Raw genomic sequence first — 15,071 nt, 5'->3', positions numbered from 1 at the left:
CCAGTTCAAAACTATGATACTTTGCTTCGTCTTTTGTTGTTGCTTTTGAAAAATAAAATATAGGATGAAGCTTTTTATCCTCTTTCCTTTGCAGCAAAACTGCCCCAAAACCTTGTGCGCTGGCGTCTGTATGCAATTCTACCTCGTCCTTGTAATAATATAATCCCAACACTGGAGCTTCCACTAATTTTTTTTTAAGCATTTCAAAACATTGCAATTCCTTTTCTTCAAATACAAATTCTTTATCCTTTTTCAACAATTCATATAGAGGTTTAGCGATTATCGAAAAATCTTTAATGAACCTTCTAAAATACGAACACAAGCCTAGAAAGCTTCTAACATTGTGTACTTTGTCTGGAACGGGAAAATCTCTAACAGCTTCTATTCCTTTGTCGTTAGCCTGTATTCCCTTGCTAGTTACCAAAAATCCTAAGTATTGTACACTTGCTTGTAGAAACTCACACTTGTCCATTCTTAATTCTAGTTTGTTCCTTGCTAATCGATCAAAAACTTCTCTAAGAACACTTAAATGTTCTTGCATTTCTTTACTCGCAATCATGATATCGTCCATGTATATAACTACCTTACCATCCCTTATCATATCTGCAAAAATCTTATTGATAAATCGTTGAAACACCGCTGGTGCATTCTTTAGCCCCATTGGCATCCGCATAAACTCAAATTGTCCTAAAGGCGTCATAAACGAGGTATATTTTATCGATTCACTATCCACAAATACATGAAAGTAGCCATGTTTTAAATCCAATTTCGAAAATATTGTTTTATTTACTAATGTATCTAATAAATCGTCAATCAAAGGTAACGGATAATTATCTTTCACCATAGTCTTGTTAAGCTTTCGGTAGTCTACACATAGTCGCAAGTCGCCTGACTTCTTTTTAACTAACACTATTGGAGATGCATACTCAGACTCACTCGGCCTTATAATTCCTTCCCTTAAGTATTCGTCTAATATCACCTGTAATTTTTCTTTCTCTGTGTAAGCTAAACGTCTGGGCGAACAACTGAATGGTTTTGAATCCTCTAATCTCAATTTCATTTCGCATCTAACCTCCGGTTCCTTTGGCCTTTCTTTATTTACATAACAACTCTCTACCATCCTAACAAACTGACACCTAACATTATAATTCACATTATCACCAACTTTATATTCTACACTTTCATCCGTTAAATTTATATTAAATAATTCCTTTTCCACTAGGTTTATTTCAGGCTCAATATAATTTTTATTCATAGCTTCTTCTTCATCTCTGATTTTACTAAAATTTTCTTTATTTGTTTCCCTGCTGTCCCTAGTTCCATAATTAACATCGCTAAAATTTGTATTTTTATTCCTAACATTACTAACAACATCACCAATTATTTGCTTTTCATCACTAACATCATCGCTAACTATCTGCTTTTCATCACTAACATCATCGCTAACTATCTGCTTTTCATCACTAACATCAGAAGGATTTTCAATATTCTCAACCGTAACCATTTTCAAAGTGTCAAGGTTCAAATTTAGATTACAAGCATCCATAAAATCTCGTCCCAAGATTACATCATGACTCATAGATTCATTTGCCACAACAACTAAATTAAAATGTACTTTATTTAAATTTTTCAAAACATAACATAGTATTTTTCCATAAGTTTTTAGGTAACTTTTGTTTAAACCATAATATGAACTTAAAACTGGTAATTTTGAAATGTCTTCTGGCACTTTGGATATTTTAATAAATGAAATTGGGCTTCCTGTATCTATGAGGCATTCTGCAATTAACCTGGTATTAGAATCGTTAACAAAATTAATTTTAACATATCTTACATATTTGTTTTCGCCCTCGTTCTTGTTTTTGTTTTTCAAGCATCTCGCAACAAAGTGTCCCATCTCTCCGCACGCATAGCATGATCCTTTCTCCCGTTTCGAATTCCTGCACTCATACGCCCAATGCCCTTTGGCATTGCAATTGAAACAACGAGTCTCCTTGCTGTCCTTGGGATCCGTTGATGTAGTCGGCCTGCCAACTCCATATAGCTTTGGCAAGCTTACATCCGCAAACGCCCTCTTTATGTGCCCAACATCCACAAAGCATTGAATATGCGCCTGATTGCGTAGCCCTTGATCGGGGATACCTTCAATGATGCAGCTCAACATTTCATCTGCATCAATATTAATGCCCTGAGCAAGCATTATCTTATCGTCGACATAACTCCCGAAACTTTCGCTATTTTTCCATTTGCGCCCTTCGAATTTGCGTCGTATCTCCAACTTCGATGATTTTTCCCTAAACGTTGAGATCAGCTCTGCCATTAGGTCATCCAACGGTAGCAACACGCGGTCTGCATCTGCGTGCAGCCACTCATAAGCTTTTCCCTTTATTTTGCTCAACATTAGCATCTTTACAAATTTTCCTTTTATTCCGTAAATGGTCGCGATATTTTGCAATTGAGTAGTCCATTTGCGGGCACACGACTCGCCAGAAAACTCACTCAACACCTGTGTTGCCATGCCCAACGAGACGTCGATGCTCTCGTTAAAATATTCCACCGCCGCTTTACGTTCGCTGCTTCTTGCGTTTCTAGACTGGTCTCCAGCCTGGTTGTGCATGTCGCCTTCTGCATAATTGTCGTTCCTTCCACCGTCTTCGTTTTGTTCGCCGCCTTTTCCGTTGCTCCGTTTGCCTCTAATTCTAAGAATGCTGCCAGCCACTTCGTCACTGGCTTCATCATCTTCGCCGTTAGTTTCGCCGTCTTCTTCGCTGTAATTCTCAATGCCGCCGTCTTTGCCATTACTTTTCTCTCCGTCTTTGCCATTACTTCTGCCGCCGCCTTCTTTCTGGAAAATTCCGCCGCCGTCTTCGAAAATTTCGTCGCTGCTATCATTGCCCTTACTTTTATCGCCGTCTTCATCTCCTTTTTGTTTCGCCATTTCATCAACTTTTCCACGAACTTCCTTTGGTACTTTATTTAACCGTAAGATCAATTCCTTTTTCGTTCCGGTTGTTGATAGCTTCAACACACTCAACCACCTTTTTAATTGTTCGATCGAAGCGTTATTTAATTCCATTTTATTTACTTTTTGTAATTAATTGGCTCGTGATCGGCCCACTTCTGATTTTGTAGGGGTATAACGTATTCCCCTGAAGTTAAACACCAACACAAATATGACTTCTAGTCTTTTCTTTTATTTAATTTAATTTGGTCTGTTCAGGATCACGGTCGGCGTTCAACTCCTCTCACTCTCAGCTCACGATCCGCATCAACCCCCGATTCACTGAGAGAGTGTGAGAGCGATGAGATTGAGAGAGAGAGTTAGAGAACAGTGAGCGGCATCGTACAACAACAACAACAACAACTTATTCTTAGAACTTACACGACTGATCTAGAAGGAATACAATAACATACACATACATACATACTACGACGTAGCAATCCTGCTACAGATTTTATATCTTATTAAATTCGGTCTAAAAGTAGGCAATGTATATGTTCAAATGGCTGCAATGTTAAAATACCGAAGTAAAACTATTCTCATTTTTTTATCTTGTCCATTGCGGTAGTTCTTATTTATTCTAGTTAATTTTAAAATTTGTATCTTTAATTTTAATAACTTTTATACCTTATACCTATAACAATTTGTAAGACAATATTTATTTTAAAAATTCCATTTACTTTTCAATGCTGTACTTTGAATTTTTAGTTCGCTTTTCGGATACTATTATCCAAAGATCTGTAATATAACTTAAAAAGGTAATCACTTTAACATGGGGATATCTGGCACATGTGTTTAGTAGATGAACTATTTTAAAATTAATAAATAAAATAAAAATATTTTAAAATAGCCAGTTTATTTTTCGCAGTGCCCCCGCGAGGATGTGCTACTTTGACGGTGATGTGAGGAGGACGAGGAGCATTGGCCATCACGGCCAGCTGCAGGTAGGTGTTTTGGTAAGCTTTTGGCCTTGTCTAAGCCAATGTCAAAAGCACTGCCGCTGACAGAGAATCAGAGAAACAGTGAAAGAGAAGGGAAAAGAGAGGGCGCGGAAGAGAGGGCTGCAGGGCGGGACATTACGGCACACATCGTTGGCCATAAGGTTAAGCTGTTTTCATCACACTCCCACTGAAATGAGCCGGCAGCTGTCGCCATCAAAGTCAAAGTGCTGCAAATTAGATTTTTATGTTAATTAAAAAGGTACGCACACATTCTAATAAGCATTTCCCAGGCATCCACCACACATACGCACACTCCATTTCCCAACTGGAATCTGATTTTCCCTCCCAGTTTCGGCAAATCAATTGGTTGGAAATGATCTTAATTCGCTTAAGAAAACTCACCAAGCAGCAGACAAATCGATGATTGAGTGAGTGATGCACTGAACGATTGAGTCATTGACTGAAGCTCGAAAGCAACTCGTCGAATGCGGAGGTGACTTCCGACAGGTGAAAGGCGAAAGGTGAGCGATTAAATGACAGAGATTCCCAGCAGCTTATTGAGAGATTAACCCTTGGTTGAGCGGAAAACTTTGGGGGAAAATTAATAGTTTCTGGGGAAAGGAAGGGGTCTTTGGTCGTTCATTCTTCTTCGCTTCTCTTTGTATAGTGTAAGCATTTCCTTAACACTCTAGTTTAAATGATTCTTATGATGATCTTATGATAATGATTAATAATGATTTATTTTTATCAGATAAAAATAGACCTCAATATATTTACATTCATTGGACTTCAAGTTCACCATCAATAAAGATAGCAGTTGTAATCCAACAAAATAAAAAAGTTAACGACATTAAATGAGAAAAAGATTCATTAGGTATATACATTCCAGCTGGCGTACGGGTCGTATGAGTTATATTTTGAATTTAAGGTACTGAATTACATAAGAACATGAGCCGGTAGACAGTGAGACAGACAGTGGATAAATACATCCACATATCCCCCTCCGAAATGCGAGTCAAAGAGTTGTCAGCTTGCAAGTCAAACATCCCCGTAAGCCAAAGCCACTTGTAAAGTCAAAGTCATTCAAAATATATGCATACTTCATTTCATAAATTACGCTGGCATTAAAAGCGCAGATAGACATTACCGCCCCAGCAGCCTAGCAGCCCGGAGCCACTTACCCACCCACTTACCCACCCATTACCAGCCCCAAAACGAAGTTCTCAAAGCAATTGATGCGCAACATAAATCTTCGAGCATGTGAAGAGTGCTCCCCTCAGCCCCACAAAGTCAACCTGCAAAGTGGGAAATGCCTGGAAGTTTCCGATTTCAGGAAGGGCAGGGGAAAGCTGGGAAGGACCTATCAGTCGCTGCTATTTATCATTTGGGTACTCCCGCCGGTTAGTCATTTTTTTTGCGGCATTTTCCGTTCGCTCGGTGTGAGTTATTGCAATTCTGCAACAATTTTTCTTTCGAGTGCCGTTGGCCACTTCAAGACTTTCATATCAAGTTCAGTTCGGCGAGAAAAGGATTTGAAAAGCGGAACGACGGCAGGTGGTTCATCTGTATTTTCCCCTTTGCACTGCGGTGAAAAATGGCCATCATTGATATGAACATTTTGTTCAGTCAAGGGTTCAATCAATTTCCAGAAATTTAAATATTTGCATTTTGAATGTTAATTTATTGTTGCCAATTCGCATTGTTAAAAGAAGTGAAGTATGTTCAGTTCTTAAGTCATAAAAAATATATATTTATTGTTACATTTTATATGTAACCAATGAATACAAGATTATCTTTTTTATATTATCCAGAGATATCTTCTTTCAAATCTCCGATGATTTCAAATTTCGTTAAAAGTTGTTGCATATTTTTAGACTTTTGTGTGAGTTTTCGACAGAACTTCCAATTCCACTTTCTCAATGTAACTCAAAAATGCATATGACCCACATTTATTTACCGTGTAACCTGTCACCCCTCCCCTTGGCTGTTTTGTGATTTTAATGCCGATTGACAAGGAGTTGGGACCGGAGCAAGGGCCGGGCCCAAGGAACGGAAACTGAGACTGAAGACTTGGTTAAGTCAGTGTCAGGCTGTGTTATCCTCGCTGTCCGTCCGTCAGACTCTCCCAGACGGACAGAGGGGCGAACGGACGGACGGACAGTGCCTTCGTAATGGACTTGGCACTTTGCAACTTGCCCATTCAAAATGTGTGTGTAAGAAGTTTAAGTCGCATCCAGCGGCTGGAGGAGCAGAAGGACTGCGATGCTCACACTTGAATAAATACCAGGACGAACCGGATGACGACGATGGCGACGCTGTCATTGCAATTGCAAATAAATAAGAAAGCCGGGCGCAAGGATACCGAGGAATCCAGCAGGATGGGCGACAAAGTTGCCCAGCAGCAAAATGGGGGGTCTTAAGTTGCTTGTAATAAAATTGCTGCAAGGACTTGAGAAAAGTGCAAAAATGAAGTGCACAGATGCTTATCAACTCGGTCTCTCCGCCCCCATTGCCCAGCTTTTTCCCGACTGCAATCGCTGTCTTCCCTCAGTCAAGTTGCAGATACTTTTGCTATGATTTAACCGACACCTTTACTGGGGAGAAGGTCGGTGGAGGAGGGATTGTGGGGCGGGCAGATAGTGCAGCCTGTGTGGGTGTCAAAAAATGAGAAATAGCTCCGGTCCGAAGGCAAAGCTGCACTGCAAGAAATCTCCACTGGAGATTTAACAAAAGAAAACACAAATAGGTGCCTAAAGGTATGAAACAATTTGTTAACATATAAAAATCCGTAAATCGAGCACCGAACTTCTGCGTTGCATTCTTTTAGGCACCTCTATAAGTGGTTTTATAAGCAACAAGATTTCACACGTACTAAACTCCGTCTTTTTCTCCAGTACATTCACCTGCTTTCATTTCGGGTAAAAGAAATGCTAAGTAGTCTGTCCGTAAGTCGGATGTTCAGAATAGGGCAGCAGGAGGGGGTTTCCCGAAAGCAACAGGGAGAAGGGGGCGTGTCAAAGCTCATTACTTGTTGTCATGTTGCGATTACGTTGGCAAAGCTTACGTTACGTAAATGTAATTCATAGCCGTGTGGGTAGCATACGGGGGAAGGAGTCTATATTCAAGGACTTCCCGGGATGGGATGGGATGGGATCCCAGGTATCCAGCAACTTCGGTGTCATTATGAAGTGTCTGCTCCTGTTCCAAGCCCCAGACCAGACTCGTGTCCTGTGATGTATGGCTGTCATTTCACACATGCGAGAAGCTGGAGCAAGATTGTCTGACTGATTGTGTATGGGTCTGCACTCCGTTTTCCGTAGCCCCGTCTGTGTGATAAGCCTTTGCTAACTAGCTGCCTGCTCACAGATTTGTAGCAGTTACTAAAAGTTCACTTACGGCAAGAAGTCTCAGCCGGGATAAGAGCGGAAAAATCCGAGCGGGGGAAAACACAGAAGTAGATGGAATGAAAACAGGAGTCAATCCATGAGGCAGCCAACTAGCTGGTGCTAATGCGACTTTTGCCATAACAAGCTCGCTTGTAATTTTCTGCTAGCCAATTGTCAAGCGATGGAAACTATTTTCCCCACTTGCAAGCCAATAAGTGTGCGCTGCATGTGGGAGGTCCTCCCTTCCATTTCCACAGTTATCGGTTAATTAAAATGAGCTCGCAAACGGAAATGGAAAGAAAAGTTTTGCATTTAACTCTAATGCCCAGCAAATGGAGTTTGATAGAATTTTTATGGGGTTAATGGGTTTGATTAAAAGTTATTAAATATTTGAAATATAAAGCAATGCATTTATAGAACTTCAACCGAAAACAAATATTACACAACAAACTAAGTTCACAAACTTAATTAAGCGCTGGTGCTGAATGTTGTATATGGCAGTGTATTTTAAAACAAAAAATTTTAATTAATCTCCTCACTGCATAATCTTACTTTGTCAAGAAAATATTTTTAATTTATTGGTTGAATTAAATGTAAATTAGTTTAAAAATCAGAAATTAATATGAAACATAAGAAACCATCCAAAGCACCTAGAGTTCTCCCCCAAAAAAGTCAGTCAATTAAGACCACCCCCAACTTTTCCAAACTAAGCCTCGATCAGATCACAAGTTTGGCGAAATTTAATATCCCCCAGACAGTATCTCATCGGTTTATCAATCCTCCAGCTCTCTCCTGCACCCAAGGCATTACCATGTACGAGAAAAAATAAAGTTTGCCAAAGCAAAAATTGTTACTAAATGGTTTATGCACACATGGAAGCCGGCTGGAAAAAGTAGAAATAAAAAACCGAAGAATAAATAACAGAGCAGGGCAGGGAAACAGAAAAACAACAAGTTAGGGGAGCAGAGAGCCGGGAAGAGAAAATAAATGCAACATGTAATGATTGCAAAAGTTATAAAACGTAAATTAAGTTGAACGAATGAAGAGTTACCGACCGAGCGCCAGCATAATGTAATGAAAATGGGGAAAAATGCCACGAGGAAAACTCAGCCGACACACAGAAGCCAACATGCTCGCAATGTTGTTTTTCCAACTTTTAATGCGGGATGCTGTCGAGAAAAACTGCTGGGGAAAACTATGAAATTAACTGCTTATTAGGGCCAGCAAGAGAAGCCAGTGATGGATTCCGGGCTGCCTTTCCAGGACTACTTCAAGTTTGTCAAGTGAAACTTTCTGCCAAATGGCATGGAAAATGTTGCCACAAGCGGGAAACAGACGACGTCTGTAGGATCATTAATTATTTTGCTCATTAGCGTGTGTAAGAGACATTACTAACCATGCAGCAAACGCCGCATGCCGCTTGCCGCTTGCCGCGTAGGAAAACTCTTGGAATTTTCTTAGTTAAGGTCTCGGTTTCCTCTCGCATCGCAGCGCAGACATCCTTCGTCCTTGGTCCTTCGTCCTGCGTATCTGTGTCGTGTCAAAAGCAGCAAATGCTGCAAAAAATTGCAATTGAAAATGGCACACAGAATGCAGATGAAACGCTGAATACGTAAAGTGTGCGTACGATGGTAAAGTTTTTGGAGTGCCAATACCCTCTATCGATTGCGTAAGTAGTTGGGGTGTATTAGCGAGGGCAGACAAGATGCTTGTGCAAGAAAGAAGAGTATGCCCTTAGCTTGAACCAATAAAACCATTAAAAAACCTCTATTGTCAATGTATTTTTTAGTCTGAGACACTTTCTTCGGATTTCCCTGTAACAATGTCTCCTGTGTTTCTAGATTGTTGAGTGTTTCCTTTAAGTTTCTTGTTATTATTTGCCTTCACCTGGGAGCTTTCTTGCGGAGATTGGTACATGTCAGCGATACTTTTTATTAGGTTTTTTAATTTTTTATTCTTTCTTTAATATGTTTTGGATACCTTCCATCTCCTGCAGTTCGCTCAACTTGGGTTCCACCGAGTCCAATTTCCATCTCCCCCAGCAACTATCATTTTTTCGGTACCTCCTCGTCGTATTTAAAATTTCGAGACCCCTTCTGAGTTTGATAAAAGCAATTGCAGCCGGCAACAACTAAAGTTGCACTGGCAGCATCAAGATGTCGTTGCTGTCGTCATCGTTGTCTGCTGCGTCACGTAAAGGGGCCAGGAGGGTCAGGGGGCTAGAGGGCCGAGGAGAACAGGGAAGAGCATTCAAAGTCAAATCTACACAATGGCTTCAAAATGTGTGCTTAAACATTTTATTTATCACGCCAAATGCATGCATATGGGAGCAGGAAATGGGCGAACGTGTGCGAGTGAGAAAAATATGCGAACTTCTGCATCACGTTGCGGGTATTCAATGATTTTTCAAACACTTTCCCCCGTTTTCCCCATCGCATTTATCGCAATTGTCCGCATTTCGCACTGCTTTTCTTTTTACTTTGGAAACGAGCGTTGCTCTTCTTTATCTATATATTCCTTGTTTTTCGCGGGGAAAAGTCAAGTTCTGCAAGGGGTTCGTCGGTATCTCTTAATGGTGCGATAATACTTTCTCCAACTTTTACCATTCAGCTACGTGAGTCCTCATATGAAGCCATCAAATAGTTGGACATTGTTTACTTCTTTGGAGGGAAATCAAAGTGCGAAAACAATTAGTTCTGTGTGAGGATAAGAAGGAGAAAAAAACGTTATGGAAAGTGTATTCTTAACTTTATGTTGTATTTTGTGTTTTAAGAGAATAAAACCACTGTTACAGATCGATAATGGTAGACTATAAAAGTATCATATAAAAACAATGAATCTGACCCCCTTAAAATATTAAAAGATTCTTGATAGAGGCAAATTCAAGTTAACTCTTTGCGGATCCTTTGGGGACCCAAAGTAATTTCTTCCTTTTAATTTCCTTTTCGACTCCCATCCACCCACAGATTACGACCTGTGAAAATCTCAACTAAAATTAAAAGCAAAAAATTAAATTAAATGCAGTGAACCATTAAACGGGCACATAATCATTGATCTTTTAATCAATTTGGGCGGGCCAATAAAACTGCGGACAAAGCGAAGCGGGCCAAAAGTCATAAAACACTGTACATATATATTTAGTCGGAAAGTTCACCTTTTGCTGCGCAGATTAGGGCAACTTTTAAATGGTTTTAATGTCTTTTTTATGGTCAGGGAACCAGATCCCAGTTTAACCTTCACGGCATATGAGTAATGAGAGTTTTAGTGGCCTGGGCCTGCATTGATTTTTCATCTTTCCCATTCGCCCCCAAAACTCTACCCTAATTACAAGAGCCGGTTGTACAGCTGCTTTTGGCCTGTCACAAGATTAGAGGAGGGCAAAGTTTCCGTTTCTCTGATTTTTCCCTCTTTTTTGGGGAAAACTTCCTTTGCTCTGGAGGCTGTGTTATGACATTGTAAGCGTCCGATAAGCAAATGTCACAGAGGGGGAGTCCGAAAGGGGTCAGGGAAAGGGTCAAAGTTGCAGTCGCCTTTTGCCATTTGTCATTTAAATTTCTGTGAAAGGGCAAGAAAAATAAAAATGGTTGTTCGACCAAAAGGGAAAGAGATACTACACTGAGGGGAAAAGAGGTAAGCCCTGGTATTAAAAGTGATTAAATGTAATTTCTAGAATCATTTAAGTCCTAAAATCTCTTTAAAGGTGTCTAAAAGTATGCAGTGAAAAAATGATTGATTAATTATAGCATACTTTTGGACAGCTCTAAATAGATATTTTACTTTGATTACTAGGGATTTCTACAACATGCTCACTCTTTCGAAAAACATTTTTTCGAGTGCAGCCGAATTTGCATCTCTTTCTGTAGCTTCACAGAGGTCCCTGCAACCTTTCCTTCAGTTTTGGTTTTATCTCCGGGACGCGTTTCAGCTCCTCGAAACGAATAAAAAAAGTTGAAGTGAAAAAGTTAAGCAATTAACAAGCTGATAACTTTTCGGCCGACTTGCAGCTTTCGCTCCTCGCCTCATCTCAGTTCCCCCCGAGAAATCCCTGACTTCTCCTGCTATATACCCTCGAAATATATACGCTCGCCATTTCCGTGACTTTTCATTTACTGTTTGCATACAATTCGGTGTCAGTTTCGAGGTCAACCCCAGAGTCTGGGGCCATTTGATGATAAGCCCCGAGGGCTAAGAGTTTTATGGCCCGAGGGTCGGCGACTCCGGCATAAAGCGACTTATCCAGCGTATCCGGTTTTTATGTGCTCATACGGCATAATTGTGGCCCGTAATTGGCCTGACAATTGCACCAAATGCCGGCGAAATGAAATGCCTCGCTGCCCGCTTAAGTAGGATATCGCCCTTCCTTTGTGCGAGTTTTGTAAATACGTATATATGCGGAAAGATATAGCCTTATCGGTCCCTATGCGGCGCGATGTCAAACAATGGACGTGCAAACGGTTCTGCAGCTCTTAAAATGGCAATTAAAAGGCAAACCAATTAAATGTTCGCAGCACCTTCAAAGCTGCCTTTTTATTCAGAGAAAATGGGTAACTTTTCTAGTAAGGGAAAGGTATATAATACAATATGCATATTGCTTTCTTAAACTTCGTTATCACTTTGACAAATTAAACTGCGATCTTTGGAGCACGGATCGTCGTTCATTCCGCCATTATTATATTCTACGCAGTACTCATTTTTTTTCGCGTTGTTGGGCTCTTTTAATCGCCACTTCAAAAAAGGATTCTTCCTGCCGGATGCCTCGGACACGAAGACTTCATGATTATCTCTGTTGTTGATTCCCAGCCAGTAACGATTTCCCTCCAGTTTCACCTTAAGGGCGTCCAGCTCCTCTTGGTCCTTGATGGCGGCTATATAGCCACCCAATTGGCGACATTTTTTTCCAGCTTCAACCCAATTTTGTTTACTGTCCCCATCGATGTGGAAGAGTCTTGAACCGATTCGCTGAAACTTTGGAAAAAACACTTTGTTGTAAATTTCGGAAACGGTCTCCATGAGTTTGGAATGCTGCGTCTCCATCTTCGTCAGCATATCTTTCTGATTCTTTTCCAATTTTTCAAGGTCCTCGGGAATTTTCTTTAATGTTTCTTGTACTGATGATTGCTGTGCCTCTATCTTAGCCAGTCGTTCCCCAAAGTTCTCCAAAATGGTGTTTTTGAATGTTTCAACCTGGGATTTCCCGTCTTCAATTCTGGCTAGTTTTACCTCGTAATCAAGTGAAATTTGATTAATATTTTCCTGTGCCGATGTCTGTTGTTCTTCCAGCTTGCCCAGTCTCTCCGCAAAGTTTTCCGGAATCTGCTCATGCTGTATCGCTGCTAGTCTTTCCGCGATGGCATCTGCAACAAATTGTTAAGAATTTTGGATACTTTTTTTAAATAAATTTTCGTCTTACTCTGATTGACTGCCAGGGTTGAGTTCAGATCATCAAGCACATGGCATTTGCTTCGACTCGCAATATGCTCAAGCAATGGTAACAATTTTAACATCAGTTGATTCTCCGGAGTATTTATTAAATTTTTAGGAAAGTCGCCATCGACGCACTTTGTCTGCGAACCATATAGATGGCAGGCAAAGACCGCAATCAAAAAATACATTCCGAGATTGAACATTTTAGTCGCGAGTTTGAAGGGAACTGATGGCAATGTAAGCTTAGTCGGGCTTTTTATAGGACACTAAACTGCTTGTTATTATTACTGTTAATCATTAATTTTTCAAAAGAACTAATATAATCTAAAAGTATATAATTTAATTTACAATTTAGCGCTACAGGGAATTTCCCATCATTTTTCTTATCAGCTCTAAAGTGTACACTTTAGACTTGGAAGAAGGATTAATGTTTAATAAAAAAAAACGGATCATCTTAAAAGTATTTTAATCTACTTCTTCTCTACTAGGAATTTCCTGTTATCAGCTTTAAAGCACTGGTCGGCATAATTAAGCGAAATAAAAGTTTGATTACAAATAAGATTGATGAATTCCCAAGAATTGTAAAGCATACACTTGACTAAAACGTAGTTACTTATTACATAATATAATATTTTTTCTCCGAATAAAATATAACGCATTAACGCACTTATATTCCTTCGAAATATGCCTTTAAAATGCGATACCCTCTTTTTGGGGATTCATTTCTGGAGGAGCACACACGCCACTAGACACCTCCCCGGGTAATGCTAATGCACAATTCTCGGGAGTTTATAAACCAGATATAAAGAGGCGAGCGACAAGATAGCGAAGGAGACAGTGGCAAAAAGATGGCCATCTTTATGCTGGGCCAAAAACTGACAGAAATAAAGTGAAGTTGGTCATAAATTTGCTTTTACGCCAAGATGACTTCATAAAGCGACAAATACGCAAAGCATAATGCCGAGTGCAGCCAACCCAAAAGTGGGGATAAGAAGGGAGTGGATGTGGGAAGTTGGATGTTGGGGGCCTTATATAGGGGGAAAGGGTGAGTGTGGGGCGCAAAGAGGCGCCGCAGTGCAGGCAACAAAAATTGTTGTGTTTTGTGTCTGGCTTGGCATTGTTGAAGAAAATGGGTGGCTGGAAAATCGGGGCCGGGTGCAAACGCCTGTCGCCGTTCCCAGACGTCGCTGATTTATAAGCATGGCTCAGACCCGACCAAAGAAAGCGATCACAGAGAAAAACACTCTTTGTTTGGGGTGCCAGAAGATTCTCTAAGGGTTCAGGACCTCCTAAAAAAGAGACCAAAAGTATGCTTTGAAAATAGGTTTTTTGACGCTAATACATAGGCGTTTAAATTATGTTTGCATACTGTTAGACACCTGTATCTTTAAGATTTTACTTCGTTAGTTTGTCTCGACTACCTTATGCTTCTTCTTAAAGCTAATTTATATAAAATATTTTAATGAAGATGGCCATGAACCCTATTAGTAATCGATAATACAAAGCAGTTTCGAATGAAAGAAAAGCATTGCCTACTTTCAGACACATTGTGAAAAGTTAAGATCTCCAAACCTATTTACCGCCGTAGCACACGTTTTCTTCCAGTGCACCAGAGGAAGGGAAATCAAGGGGAATTATGGGGCCCTGGCAGATAAGAGAGATGCAGGCTGGGGGCTTGATGCCAAAGCCGAAAGCTGAAAGCTGAGGTGCTGCCACGCGCATTTTTTCGATTTTGCATTGCATACTTTTTGGCTGAACGCGTCGTTGCTTGGCATCGGAGAAAGTGAGGAGGCGGAAGGAAAGGGGGCCGAAAGAGCAGGGAACGTCTCGATTTTTTACTTTGAACACAAATATTGAACGTTTACATTACTCCCTCCAACTGGGCCCCTTCACCCCCTCCCACCGTCGAGTGCCACGCATGAAAGCGTTGCAAGTCAGCAACGCGAACGAAGAGAAATGGCCAAAACGAGCCAGGCACGACGAAAATGGCAAGCAGTGGCAACAAAAATAATAAAAAGCCGGGGTGAGGGAGCCAGCCAAAAGATAGCAATGCACTGGCAGAAATAGCTGAGTTTTAAATGGTGATTGGGGGATACATGCCAACTGCTAGTGGTGCTAGTATTATGTTATTACTTAAAAACTGTGTACTAATGTATTCGATTCACTTTTAAGATGTCGTAGAATTTAAATATAATACCAAACAAATAAGGTCTTCCCAACGGCTAAAAACATTATATATATTATAGCTTTTAGGCTAATGTAGTTCTATTTAAATTGCTTTTCCAAGTGTAAGATTGGAGTGCGGAAAGCAAGAACGGA

The 15,071-nt window shown here is 40.3% G+C and overlaps 1 protein-coding gene and 1 long non-coding RNA gene across 2 annotated transcripts; both read right to left on the bottom strand.

Moving 5' to 3' along the window:
- Positions 1-1,600: 1,600 nt before the first annotated feature.
- Positions 1,601-1,898, bottom strand: LOC122818859 (uncharacterized). Its single transcript, XR_007763411.1, has 2 exons — positions 1,835-1,898; positions 1,601-1,779 (listed from the first exon to the last, which is right to left on the bottom strand). It is a non-coding gene; the product is annotated as an uncharacterized LOC122818859 (long non-coding RNA).
- A 10,026-nt stretch (positions 1,899-11,924) lies between these two features.
- LOC108028945 (accessory gland protein Acp29AB-like) lies at positions 11,925-14,474 on the bottom strand. The gene is made up of 2 exons (XM_050884917.1): positions 14,333-14,474; positions 11,925-12,682 (listed from the first exon to the last, which is right to left on the bottom strand). Exons 1-2 carry the CDS (start codon positions 14,472-14,474, stop codon positions 11,925-11,927), a joined length of 900 nt encoding a protein of 299 aa, XP_050740874.1.
- Positions 14,475-15,071: the final 597 nt, after the last annotated feature.

The sequence above is a fragment of the Drosophila biarmipes genome, chromosome 2L, assembly GCF_025231255.1.
Source record: "Drosophila biarmipes strain raj3 chromosome 2L, RU_DBia_V1.1, whole genome shotgun sequence".
Lineage (NCBI taxonomy): Eukaryota > Metazoa > Arthropoda > Insecta > Diptera > Drosophilidae > Drosophila > Drosophila biarmipes.
This window is presented reverse-complemented; position numbering and strand designations above follow the sequence as displayed.

Bases quoted from the DNA above. Each gene is read 5' to 3' on its own strand.
- LOC108028945 (XM_050884917.1), bottom strand. From the start codon at position 14,474: ATGCGCGTGGCAGCACCTCAGCTTTCAGCTTTCGGCTTTGGCATCAAG. The intron at 12,683-14,332 runs GTAAATAGGTTT...AATTTGTTGCAG, and splicing joins AGAAAACGTGTGCTACGGCG to ATGCCATCGCGGAAAGACTA.